Source organism: Microtus ochrogaster, chromosome 21 (genome assembly GCF_000317375.1).
Source record: "Microtus ochrogaster isolate Prairie Vole_2 chromosome 21, MicOch1.0, whole genome shotgun sequence".
NCBI classification, from domain to species: Eukaryota; Metazoa; Chordata; class Mammalia; order Rodentia; family Cricetidae; genus Microtus; species Microtus ochrogaster.
The window spans coordinates 5,680,024-5,691,923 of NC_022022.1; the positions used below are offsets into that span (position 1 = coordinate 5,680,024).

The window sequence follows — 11,900 nt, forward strand, 5'->3', positions numbered from 1 at the left end:
CTTGCATATATATATACATATGTGTGTGTGCGTGCGTGTGCATGTGTGTGTGTGTGTGCAGGAGTCTACTGAGTCCAGAAGACAGTGTTGGATCCCCCAGAACTGGGGTTACACAAGAATGTGGGCCGCCATGTAGGTGCTGGGAACCTGGGGCCTCCTGAGAACCTTAACGGCTCCTAAGCAGTGAGCCATCTCTCAGCCCTCCCAGGCTTGACCAATGCTTTTAGAACACTTGCGTTTTTATAGAAAAGTCAGTCACTTATTATATTCAGTCAACACACTCCTGCTTCTTAACAACCCATCCTCAGAGAACAATGTGGCCCCAGAGTTTATGGTTTTATAGAAAAACAATGTCACTTACGCTGTCTTTATTGCGGAGCGACCGGCCCCCGTGACTCGTTTTCTCTAGAAGAGTTTTCTGAAGATTCACCAGCTGTTCAAATGACTTTCTGTCTTCCTTACTGGGCTCTTTAGAATAATCTTTACCTTCAAACAAGTACATATGGTTTTCTAAGAACACAAAACCAAAGAAAGAAATGTCAGACAGGGAAGTGGATCAATGCTATTCAAAGCAGGTGAACAAGTAAATGGCCCATATTCTAAAAATGAGCCAAGACCAGCCTATTACATGTTATGAACATCTTTAAGTTCTACATAGGAGTCCTGTATTCTTCTTTTCGTAGAACAGAACATGGTTCATAACCCAGTCGGTCCATCCTTGATGACCAATGACTGGAGAATTCCTTCACCCTGCTGAATCTCCAGCCACTCACTCATTCACCCGACTCAGCTCCTCAGCATGAATCTCACTGACTTGAAGATTCTGTAATAAATCCCACTTCTTAATGCCAAGCGCGCATTTAATATTCAGCCCGCTCCCTGCTTTTCTATATTACAGAAACAAATGGTGCAGCGTGTGAGAAAATGAAGCATCACAGATGATCCCTGCATTTACAGCGCTGAAGCTCCCACGCTGCACCTTCCTGCCTCTCCCCTGCACCCTGGCTAACCGAGCATGCACAGGGATGGAGGCGCTCCTCAGCTCCCACAGCTGAAGGGTGAAGGAGGATTCTGGCCTCTGTGAGATCTCATTGTTTTGTTTCTTAAGATTTTATTTTTATTTTTAATTGTGTGTATCTGTGTGGGAGGGGTTGTACAAATGAGTACAGGGCCTGGGGGTGCTAGAAGAGGGTGTCAAGCACCCCAGAGCTTAAGTTGCACGTGGTTGTGAGTCACCCAGCACAGCACTGGCACGGTACAGCACACATTTCTAAGGCCATGTGCAGATAGACAAAGGCTCGGTGAGGGTGGTGACAGTTAAGACCAGGAATCCGAGAACCATCCATGGTTAGCAGCCACAAACAGATGAGAGCGGCCGAAAGCCGAAGTGAGTCTAGCAGCACACATTACCACGTAATGTGTTTTCAGAGCTCTGTGAAGTCAGCTATAAGTATGTTTTCCCTGGAGAGTATGAAAGCAAAACATTTTCATTCCCAAGAGATCAATTGCTTCACACTTGTACCAAACTCTACCCAGCTGTAATTCTAATTGGCATTTGCTAATTAAATCAGCAGGGGGCTTCCAATGAGCCGCTCTATCAACAAGTGGAAAAGAAAATAAAGATCTGAGAAGTGTCAAAACACCATCAACATATGTAGCTACATACACCACGAAATTCTAACTTCTAACAGAAATGTGCCTTTCAAAAACCCTGGCACTCAAGATAAACCAGTCGTGTTTGGGTTTGCACTGCGGCTGCGCTAATGGCCAGTCTTTCAAACCCATGGATGCTGTTTTAAATCGTGCACCCTCATACCGCAGCCAAGAGGCTGAAACCACACCCCACACCAGTGGTCCTCAACCTGTAGGTGGCGACCCCGAGGGGTTGCATATCAGATATCCTCCATATCAGATATTTACAATTCACAACAGTAGCAAAGCCAGTTATGATGTAGCAATGGTTGGGGGTCGCCACTACGTGAGGAACTGTACCGAAGGACTGCAGCATTAGGAATGTTAAGAATCACTGCCTAGACCCTCACAAAACCCCCGTCTGTTCAGTCACCCAGCACACAGGGAGGCTAGACCCGTTCATCAAAGACAAGTTTCCAAATGTTAATCCTATGGGGGATTTTTTTTTTCTTTTCTCCTGGCAGTTGGCCTGTCTAAAAATACATAATTTTCTTAGCAGTCGGGTTGACTTAGAAGTGTAATGATCTTTCTGAAAACATTGCAGTTTTATTTTGTTCTGGCAAATGTTGAAAAAAAAATAAGCTGGAATTAATCTAAGTGAGTGGAGAAATGGATGTAAGCTTTGGTATTTAAGGTAATCAAATATAACTTAAAAATATGGCCACGTGCATCTACTCCCCCCTCACCTGAAACCTTCACTGACAGAAACGGGGTTTTAAGAAAGACATATGAGGCAAGAGGATGTGGAAAGGGTCAGCACTCTCTCCCCAGAACATACAGTGTCTGGAGGAACAACAGATAAACAGGGCCATGGGAGCGGGCCCGGGTGCTCAGCCAAGTTACCCATGAGAACAGACCCTGTTGGCCAACGCTTGGGACTCACAGGGCAGAGCACCACAGGCGGAGACCTCAGAGAATATGTGCCACCAAATGCTGGAAATACAACCTCCGCTGCACCCTCCTCTTCAGCTGAAACCACGAGCTTATTTCAACCCCTCACTCTCCGTGGACGGTAGGGGAGAATTTGTCTCTGACACTGGCCAATTAAAGACTTCAAACAGGAGTCTGTAGGAAGGTTCCCTCAGGGCAAAATCTGGCTCACCAGGCTTAACGCTGGAGTGAGGCCCCGGAGCACCTCTCCACCTATCTGCTCACAGCATTGCTGCTTGTTAGCCTCGGGACACCAGGCATTTCTAGAAAACTATCAATGAGAACAAAAGATTCAAAAAAAAAAAAAACTGGAGGAAAAAGAAACAATATTGGGGGCAGGGAATCTTTTCAAAAGCCCTTCCTGTAATATTTATTCTAAATGTATAACAAATATTCTCAAAGAAGAATCGGGGGCACTATTATGCCCCTGAAATGACAGCAGCACACAATTAAAACAGAGACCGGAAAGCATCTTGAAGACCATGAATGCGTTGCTATCATGCGGGGATTTAAAGATAAAACACGGCAGACGTCAGAGCACCATGAATGCGTTGCTATCATGCGGGGATTTAAAGATAAAACACGGCAGACGTCAGAGCACCTGAAATGGCCAGCTGTCCTAATTCCGGTTTCTCCACACATCCCATAAAAATCTCGCCGGTCCATGCCCATTACAAAATGAAGAGTCAGGAAATACTATAAACTCCCATTTGCAAGTGAACAGAGAAACGGGCATCCGGACCAGTGGGGTCAGCACCAATGCCCACACTACTAGAAGGCCAGACGAACACTGACCGGGCAAGCAGGCAGTGAGGATGGGTGAGAACAGGGGCACCAGAGCAATGACTGCTAAGGAAGAGAAAGGACCAGAAAGAAGATGTAGCCAGATATTTTGGAAGACACCGTGCTCTGTGTGTTTGTGCTAGGGATGTGGGGTAACTTTCCCCTTCTCACCACAGGGCAAAGGGAAAGAGTAAGCAGGTGATGGAAAATCCGCTTCTGGATAAAGGAAAGTGAATGCCAAAAGCAGACGTCGTGCCCAGCCCACCTGCCACCCCAAACAGAATGTACCATTTCTCAGGCAGAAGGCAGGTGAGCTAGAATCACCGACTTCCTGTGGCTGCTGGGATAGGAAAACAATCATTGACAATCGCCATGAGACACAGGGCACATTCTCCACACAAAAACACTCCAATGGGCTGTGGGTGTGGCTCAGCTGGCAGAGTACTTGCCCAGCAAGCACAAAGCCCTGCACCTAGTTCCCAGTGCCCCACAGAACAGCACAGTGGTGCATGCCTCTAATCCCAGCTCTGGCAGCAGATGTGGAGGATCAGAATTTCAAAGCCAATGATCCTTAGCTTCCATGGTGAATCTGAGGCCAGCCTGGGATACACAAGACCACAAACAAACATTTCAAATTCAAAACCTCAGAGCATTGACCAAATCCGGGGGGGAGGGGAACATCTACACACATGTCAAATGCACAACACAACCTGCACTGTTTATCATATATGCTGGGTTTAAAATGTAAACCGTTCCGGGTGGGGCAACAGCTCGGCACTAAAGAACTGCAGGACCTTCTTCAGTTCCCAACATCCACGCAGAAGCTGACAACTGTCCCTAACTCCAGTTCCAGAGGATCTTGTGACCTCCTCAGGCATTGCATGCATGTGGTGCACAGACAGACATGCAGGCAAGACACTCACACACATACAATAAAAACAAATAAATCTTTAAAACACTCAGAGGTAAGCTGTTCACTCTGGGGTAAGATGGCAGACTAGAAGCTGCCTCTGTGTTGTGGTCACAGGAAGGGGAAAGACTTTATCCCAAAGACAATAAATAGAGGAGGAGGAGCTCTGGAAACTTATGAAGTGCAGGCCTAGCAGAGAAGAGCGAAGGACAGCAGGCCACCTCAGTGTGGCAGGTCCCCCAGCAGGTGGGAGAGGGGGTGGGAGAGGGCAGAAACCTCTTCATGAAGGTGAGCTAGCGGACACTCAGGACAAGACCACAGTCCTCACGAGCCTCAAATCCAACGGCAGGCTTTGGTGAGACAGTGATTCCTCCAGCCGACAGCGTAGCCTCAAAGAGAAAGCCCACCACGTCACATTGTATGACTTGGAAGGCAGCAGCCTGAATGCCATGTTAAGACTACTGATCAAAAAGAAAAGAATCCACAGGTCTGAGATCAAGGAACAGACCCAGGCGGGGGAGTTTCGGTGTGGCCTGCCACAACCCAGAGGAGAGAAGGCCCTGAGGGGCAGCTGTGGCCAGCAGGAGGGCCATCACTGACAGCAGAAGCAGGCGAGTAGCAGAAGGCGGGTCCAGCCTTGAGAATGCACAGGAAGAGACAGCCCTGCCCTTGGTGGCCCAGGACAGATCTCATCAACTGAGATTACCCTGGGCTTTGACAGCTCTGAGGCCAGCTAGCAGATCAAACTCTGAAGCCACCTACTGGTCATCCTCAGCTGTATGGCCCGAGAGATCTGGACGCAGAAATGAGAGACATGGGCAAGCAAGGCAACATGACTCTCCCAAAAGTCACAGCTCAGCCACCGAACTAAGGCAAACTCCAGACCAAGACTGCAAAAGTTTTCTGTGACCTGAAAGATGTTAAGAACAAATAGATGTGTTCAAGACCTGGAGAAAAGTCAGCAACACAGAGGGAAAGCTTTAACGGATGAGAAAAGCAGCAATATGGCTCAAAAAAATTTTTGGAAAGAAATTTTGAAAAAGGAAACAATATAGAAATGTTGAAAATGAAAATTTCAATTTATCAAACAAAAACACAGCAGAACCAAAATAATCAAACAGAAAGAATATCAAAGATGGCAGACAAGATCAATAAACACTACATAAGGGGCTGGAGAGATGGCTCTGAGGTTAAAAGCAGTTGCTGTTCTTCCAGAAGACCCAAGATGGATCCCCAGCACCCGCACGGCAGCTCACAACCATCTCTAACTCCCGATGCCCTTTTCTGACTTCCACAAGCATGTGGTACACACACCCAAACACGTGATATAAAAATAAGCAAACCTTTAAAAAGAAACACTAGGTTCAAGCATGGGAAATCTAAGTTGGAATCCCAGCACTCATGAGCAAGCTGGGCATGATCCCCTGCATGCCTGTAACCTTAGTACTGTTGGGGACAGAGAGAAGAGAATGGCTGGGTCTTGCTGGCTGCCAGCCTAGACGAAAAAGGGGGCTCCGCGTTCAGGGAGAGACCCTGCCTTGAAGGAATAAGGATGAGGGTGAAACAGGGAGACACTTAATACCTTCTTCTAGCATCCACGCATGCATCTATACACCCACATACATACATGCACATAACACCACACACATGCACACACACAGACGTGGTGCGGGAGGGCTGGAGGACATTTCAAGGCAAGCACCACCGATCTGGCACCGCAGAAGGTACTTACAGGAATACTATACGCAGAGGAGAAAGGGAGAGACTCAGTCATGAAAGGACAAGAGTGAAAGTCCTGAGAAGAACGGCTGAAGAAGGGAGAACTAGAAAGGAATCCCTCATGCCCAACACAGTAATCGAGTAAACTCCCAACACTAACAGGCACAGTAAAGAACAGATAACAACCAAAACAGCCAGTAGTGAATATCTCAACAACCTTAAATGCAAATGAACTCAACAAATGAATCACAGATTAGCTAGCTGGCAAATAAATTAAAATTTAAAAAATTAACTATCCATTGTCTCCAAGAAATACACTAGGCTGGCAGACAACAACAATCTAAGAATCAAAGGATACAAAGCATCGGTCAGGGAAACAAACGACAACAAGGTGCTGTGGGCGTTTTCATGTCTGATTAAAGATGACCCCATACCAAGATTAGTGAGGAAAGAAGGTCACTACATATTATATTATATACATTATATATTGGGGCTCCCAAATTAGTAAAACAAATACAGCCCAACATAAAAGGTCAGTTATTAACCTACTCGCATCTTGAGAGAGGTCATCCAAACGAAAAAACAATGGACACCTCAGAGTTAAACTGTTCCACAGAACACATGGAATACTCCATCCGACAGGATACACACGTCTCAGCAGCCCATGGGGCAATCTCTAAAATAGACATATCCCAGGCCATACATCAAATCTCCCAGCTTGTTTGCTTGTTTGAGACAAGGTCTTCCTACATAGCCCAGGCAGACCTCTAACTCAGAAATCCACCTGCTTCTGCCTTCCAAGTGCTGGGATTAAAGATAAACACCACTACACCCAGTTCACAAATCAAATCTTCCCAAATGCAAAAGAATAAAAATAATATCTTGTATCTTATCAGATCATAGCACAGTATGATAAAGACAGAACTCAATAGCCAGAAAAATAAACCACACAAATGCATGGAAACCAGGAAAACAAATCCAAAGAAAAGGTGAAAGACTTCTATAATGAAATCGTATCGACACTAAGGAATGAAATTCAAGAACCTCTGTAAGATGGAGGGAGACCTCTTATGCTCATGGATTGGTAGAATTAATATTGTAAAAATGGCTACATTAGCAATTGATGTGTTCACTAAAATCCCATCAAAATTCCAACGACATTTCTTACTTATATGGAAGCATACAGACCCCAGATAGCTAACGCAACCCTTAGCATAGCAGAAAAAATGCCAAAGGTGTCAAAATACTCACATTCAAATTATACTGCAGAGCCATAGATACAAAAACAACATGGCATTTGTGTGGACACACAGAATACAAAAGACGTCCCAGAAAGAAGCCCAAACAGTTAAAGGTACCTTATTCTTACAGAGGTCAAAAACACACTTTGGGCAAAACAACAAAAAATAAAACCAGTCTATTTAATGAAGAGTGCTGGGAAAACAGATTCCCACAGGTAGTAGAATAAAATGAGACCCACATTGCTCCCCCTGCACAAAAAAAAAATCAACCCAAAATGGATCACAGACGGTAAGATCTGGTTCCCAACTTACTTCCTTCCTCTTGTTCTCTGTTTCCTCCTTCTGCTGCGGCAGGCAAAGCATCAGGGACCCACTGCCCATCTTTGGTTTCTCCCAGGATGGATTCCAAGTCTACTTCATCCACACTGCTCCCCTCAGAGGACAGCAGTTTATCCAAGCCGAATTTAAGTATCTCACTTAACTTGAATGGAGAAAACAAAAGTCCAATTAATTCTGATGAAGAAAAAAAAAACAAAACAAAACATGGTGATGTGGGAGACTTGCTAATGGCTCAGACGTTCCTTCTCTGACGGACAGCCAGTATTTGCTGTCCATCACAGCTGACAGCAAGCAAGCTTTTAACAGCAGAATGATGGGTAAGCAGATGGGGATAAAGGATTATCACAGTTATTGACTCTGACAATCTCAGCAACAATACAATACGGATAAGTGTCTGATTTTTATTTTTATTTTTTTGCTAAGAGTAATGGTAATTTCAAGTATTTCCAATAGCACTTCTCACCAACTCATCATCACAGGCTTTCCAGGAGCAGCAAGAGCAGTCAGACTCAGCTGTTTCCCAACTCTCTCAGCTAAGCCTCTTGATCTCAGCACTGGCTGGCTCCTCTGGCAATGTGCTTTCCCACCGCAGCGTCCCATGGACACCACTCTGGCAAAGACCAGCACTCCCCAGAGACTTCCGCTGCCTCCCTGAGCCTCTCATCCACTAGTTGTGATGATGGGAGGCACAGAAGGCTCAGGGGGCATTTCCTAGCGCTCACCTGCAGCTCCCAACCCTGCAAATGCTCACACAATAGCTCAGGTTCACTTGTATCTTTCTCTTTTGGATTGGACTCTAGACAGTCTCCTTCAGAACTTGGAACCTTTAAGGTAGGCTGTTAACAGTGTCAAAACTCCTTACATAGCTCGTTGAAGCACCAACATCTGGGTATGTTTATATTTAACATTGCTATATATAACCAATGCAACTGACTTTGCATTTGGTACCAAAGCCCAAAGAAAGCCAAGAGTTTGTGATAAGGGTCTGCCCACACTGGAGGAGAGCATCTGGACACACGCCTCCAGGCACACCAGAAACTCACACTGATTAGGGTGATTGAGATGGGAAGGTGACACGGAAGTGGGGACGCCACTTCCTGAGTATGGATCCTGCACTGTGTGAAAAAAAGAAAGTAAGCTGTGCCCGAATATTCCTGGCTCCCTGCCTTTTTTACTGTGGATATGATGTCACCAGCTGCTTCAGGCTCCTGTGGATCTGACTTCCCAAACATGCTGGGTTTGAGCTGCGTGCTAAAACACACCCGTTCTCCAGTTGATTTTGTTTGGTATTTTTCAAAGCAAGAAGAAACCAAGACAGAGGTACAGAATCAACTGTTATGATAACCTTAGTTTGTTTTTTAATTCTCTAATTGTTTTCAGCATCCTCAGACATAAAACTAATGGAACCCTTGTTTTAAGCAAAGAAAGACCTCTGAAGTGATGGAGTAATGAGGCTCAGATTTAAATCCAAGACAGACAGACAGCACCTGTTCCCTTTACTCTGTACCTATCAAGCCTATTTTTGACTCCTGAAGTCCCCTGCACATAGCAGGCACCAACACAGGAACGAGTCATGATGAGCCTATGGGTAAGAAGAGATTCTAACCTGGAAGTCGGCCTCAGCGGATGGTCTCGCAGCTCCTAGGGTGAAATGACCCCCTTCCATGACCATGTTGGTAAGCTGCAGTTTGGAGGCTGCTTTCCTGTACACGATTTCTTCCACAGTGTCCCGGCCGATCAGACGGATGACTTTAACAGACCTGTGTGCCAGTCAAGTGACAGCAGAGGGTGATGAGTGTGAATGACTCAGGAAAGGATGCACCAGTGAGCACAGCTGGAGACGGATCTGGCCTTCCAGATATGGACAAGGATGCGGAGGTGACCTGAACTGTGTCATCTGTGCCAAGGAAAACCTTGTAGGCACGTGTCATCCTCAGGCCCAAGGCGAGCACATAATCGTTGGTAAATTTCTGTAACATCAAGTGGCCCAGGGGCAATTCATATAATATATTCTGACCACTGTTTCTCCTCCCAGGCCCTTCCTACCCCTCCAACTCCAGGCCTTCTTTCTTAATAAAACAAACAGAAAAACAAAAAAGAACAAACACAAGAAACATACACACACAAATAAAACTCATAAAAAAAACATTGGAAACATAATATACAAGCAAAAGACCAAAAGATAAAAAAAAAAAATGCAAACAAAGCAATATGAGACAAATCTACAAAAACACCACTGAGCTCATTTCTTATTGGTGTTGACCGGTTTTTGTTGTTGTTGTTGCTGTTTGTTTGTTTTGTTTAGTGAGGTGGGTCCTAGCTCACTGAATTAAATAGCTTCTAAAGATTCCTTCTAACCCTTTCATAATTTGGCTTTTTGTTCAACAAAACGAGTCTGGACTATGGAGCCACCCACTAATGCTGCTGCAGAAGCCAACAGCAAAGCCGGGCACATATTGGGGTCTCTCAGTTCCTGTTTGGTGCTGTCACCAGGACTACGTTCCTCCCTTCTTCTCAAGCCAGGAGCGTCTAGCAAGCCAAGGAAGTGGAAATCACTGACGCTGAACCCACTCACTTGTTCTGGCCAATTCGGTGAGCTCTGGCAGCCGCCTGCAGGTCATTCTGAGGGTTAAAATCACTGTCAACAAAAATAACGGTGTCTGCTGCCGTTAAGTTCATGCCCACTCCACCTGGAAATAAGGCAAGGGAGAGTCACCCGAGACACACAAGAGTCTGGAGAATAAAGACGGACCAGACAGGGTAACCCTAATAACTGAAGTCAGTCAAACGTCACTCGTCCACAACTCCAGAGCCCAGCATGGTCACACCTGCTCCCTTAGCCTCCTACTGCCTGACTTGGGAGAATGTAATCATCACACAGAATAGAACGGGGAAGTAGGGACAAGCAGCAAAGGAAGATGCTCAAGTCAGGAGCGTGAAGCAGTTTCAGCTTTCCCAGACCTAAAACACTGGACTACATTAGCCTAGGACAGTCTACAAGGAAAAGGGCGCACGCTCCTTCAGAAAAGGACGGTGAGCATGGGACAATCTGTGAGGGCGTTTGTAAGGGAAGAGCCCTGACTCACACTTGCAGACCAGGCTAGGTTGCAAGATCGCTGACATGCTGATGGAGGAGGGCAGAACAGGAGACTGCCTCCCCTGCTCTGAAGAAAGCCTTAGCAAAGCGCCTGTAACTGCATCCACACCCACCAGGCATGGTGTGAGAAAACCAAACCACCTCCTGCAGCAATTTTCTAGGTTTTCTTTGGTGCTACAGGAAAAGGGGAGAGGTGCGACCATGGGTTTCGGGAATTAAAAGAACCATGAAGGCAAATTACAGTCTTTTCTTTGATTAATGTAAAAACTAATATAAAACGGACTGGTTCTTGCCAGGGTCATTAGAGATCGCTGCTGAAACAAGGGGGCCTGACAGGGCTTGTTCCAGGAGCTTAAATTAAAGGTTACTTCTCAGAAGGACTCCTGATGCCCAGCTGGCTCTCAAGACAAGCAGGAATATTTAAAATTAAATCTGGAATAAAGAGCTGATAATGACTGATTACCGAGCGGGGTTAGGTTACCTAGCAGGACTAATATATTTAAGTTTTACCTGCCAGTTGCAAGCGAGGTTCTGAGTATTTTACGAAAATCAACTCTTATGCCCTACGCAACAAACTTATGGGCGCTAACTATTCATTTTCACCTCTTTTGCTGATACTGAGATGGAAATACAGAGACATCATTTGAAATTGTACAGCTAGAAGGTAAAGGAGCTAAGGTTCAGACTCCCATGTCCATGTCTGGTTCTTAAACCTGTTAGCTACATTTCCTGGGCTTTTGTGGTTGCTGTTATAGTTTTTCTTTCCTTTCCTCCCTTCCTTCTTTCCTTCCTTCCTTCCTTCCTTCTCTTCCTTCCTTCCTTCCTCCCTCCCTTCCTTCCTTCCTCCCTCCCTTCCTTCCTTCCTCCCTTCCTCCCTTCCTTCCTTCTCTTCCTTCCTTCTTTCCTTCCTTCCTCCCTCCCTCCCTCCCTCCCTCCCTTCCCTTCCCTTCCCTTCCCCTTCCTTCCTTCCTTCCTTCCTTCCTTCCTTCCTTCCTTCCTTCCTTCCTTCCTTTCTTTCTTCCTTCCTTCCTTCTTTTTTCTGTTCAAGACAGGGTCCTACTGTGTGGCCCAGGATGACTGACCTCCAAGTGCTGACACTACTCTTGCTGACAGCCAGTACGGCAGGCTGTTCCACCACACCAGCTCCAGCGCCTGTTAGTTCACTACACTACTCTTGCTGACAGCCAGT

General features: G+C 45.9%; 1 protein-coding gene across 1 annotated transcript in view; it reads right to left on the bottom strand.

Annotated features, from left to right (window-relative positions):
* Nucleotides 1–11,900, bottom strand: part of Chd1l (chromodomain helicase DNA binding protein 1 like) — a 52,428-nt gene that overhangs the window by 9,533 nt on the left and 30,995 nt on the right. The window contains exons 13-16 of the mRNA XM_026784169.1: nucleotides 10,190–10,304; nucleotides 9,221–9,374; nucleotides 7,588–7,756; nucleotides 362–510 (exon numbers count right to left, since the gene is read on the bottom strand). Of these exons, the coding sequence (XP_026639970.1) occupies nucleotides 362–510; nucleotides 7,588–7,756; nucleotides 9,221–9,374; nucleotides 10,190–10,304 (587 nt within the window). The remainder of the gene's footprint in view (nucleotides 1–361; nucleotides 511–7,587; nucleotides 7,757–9,220; nucleotides 9,375–10,189; nucleotides 10,305–11,900) is intronic.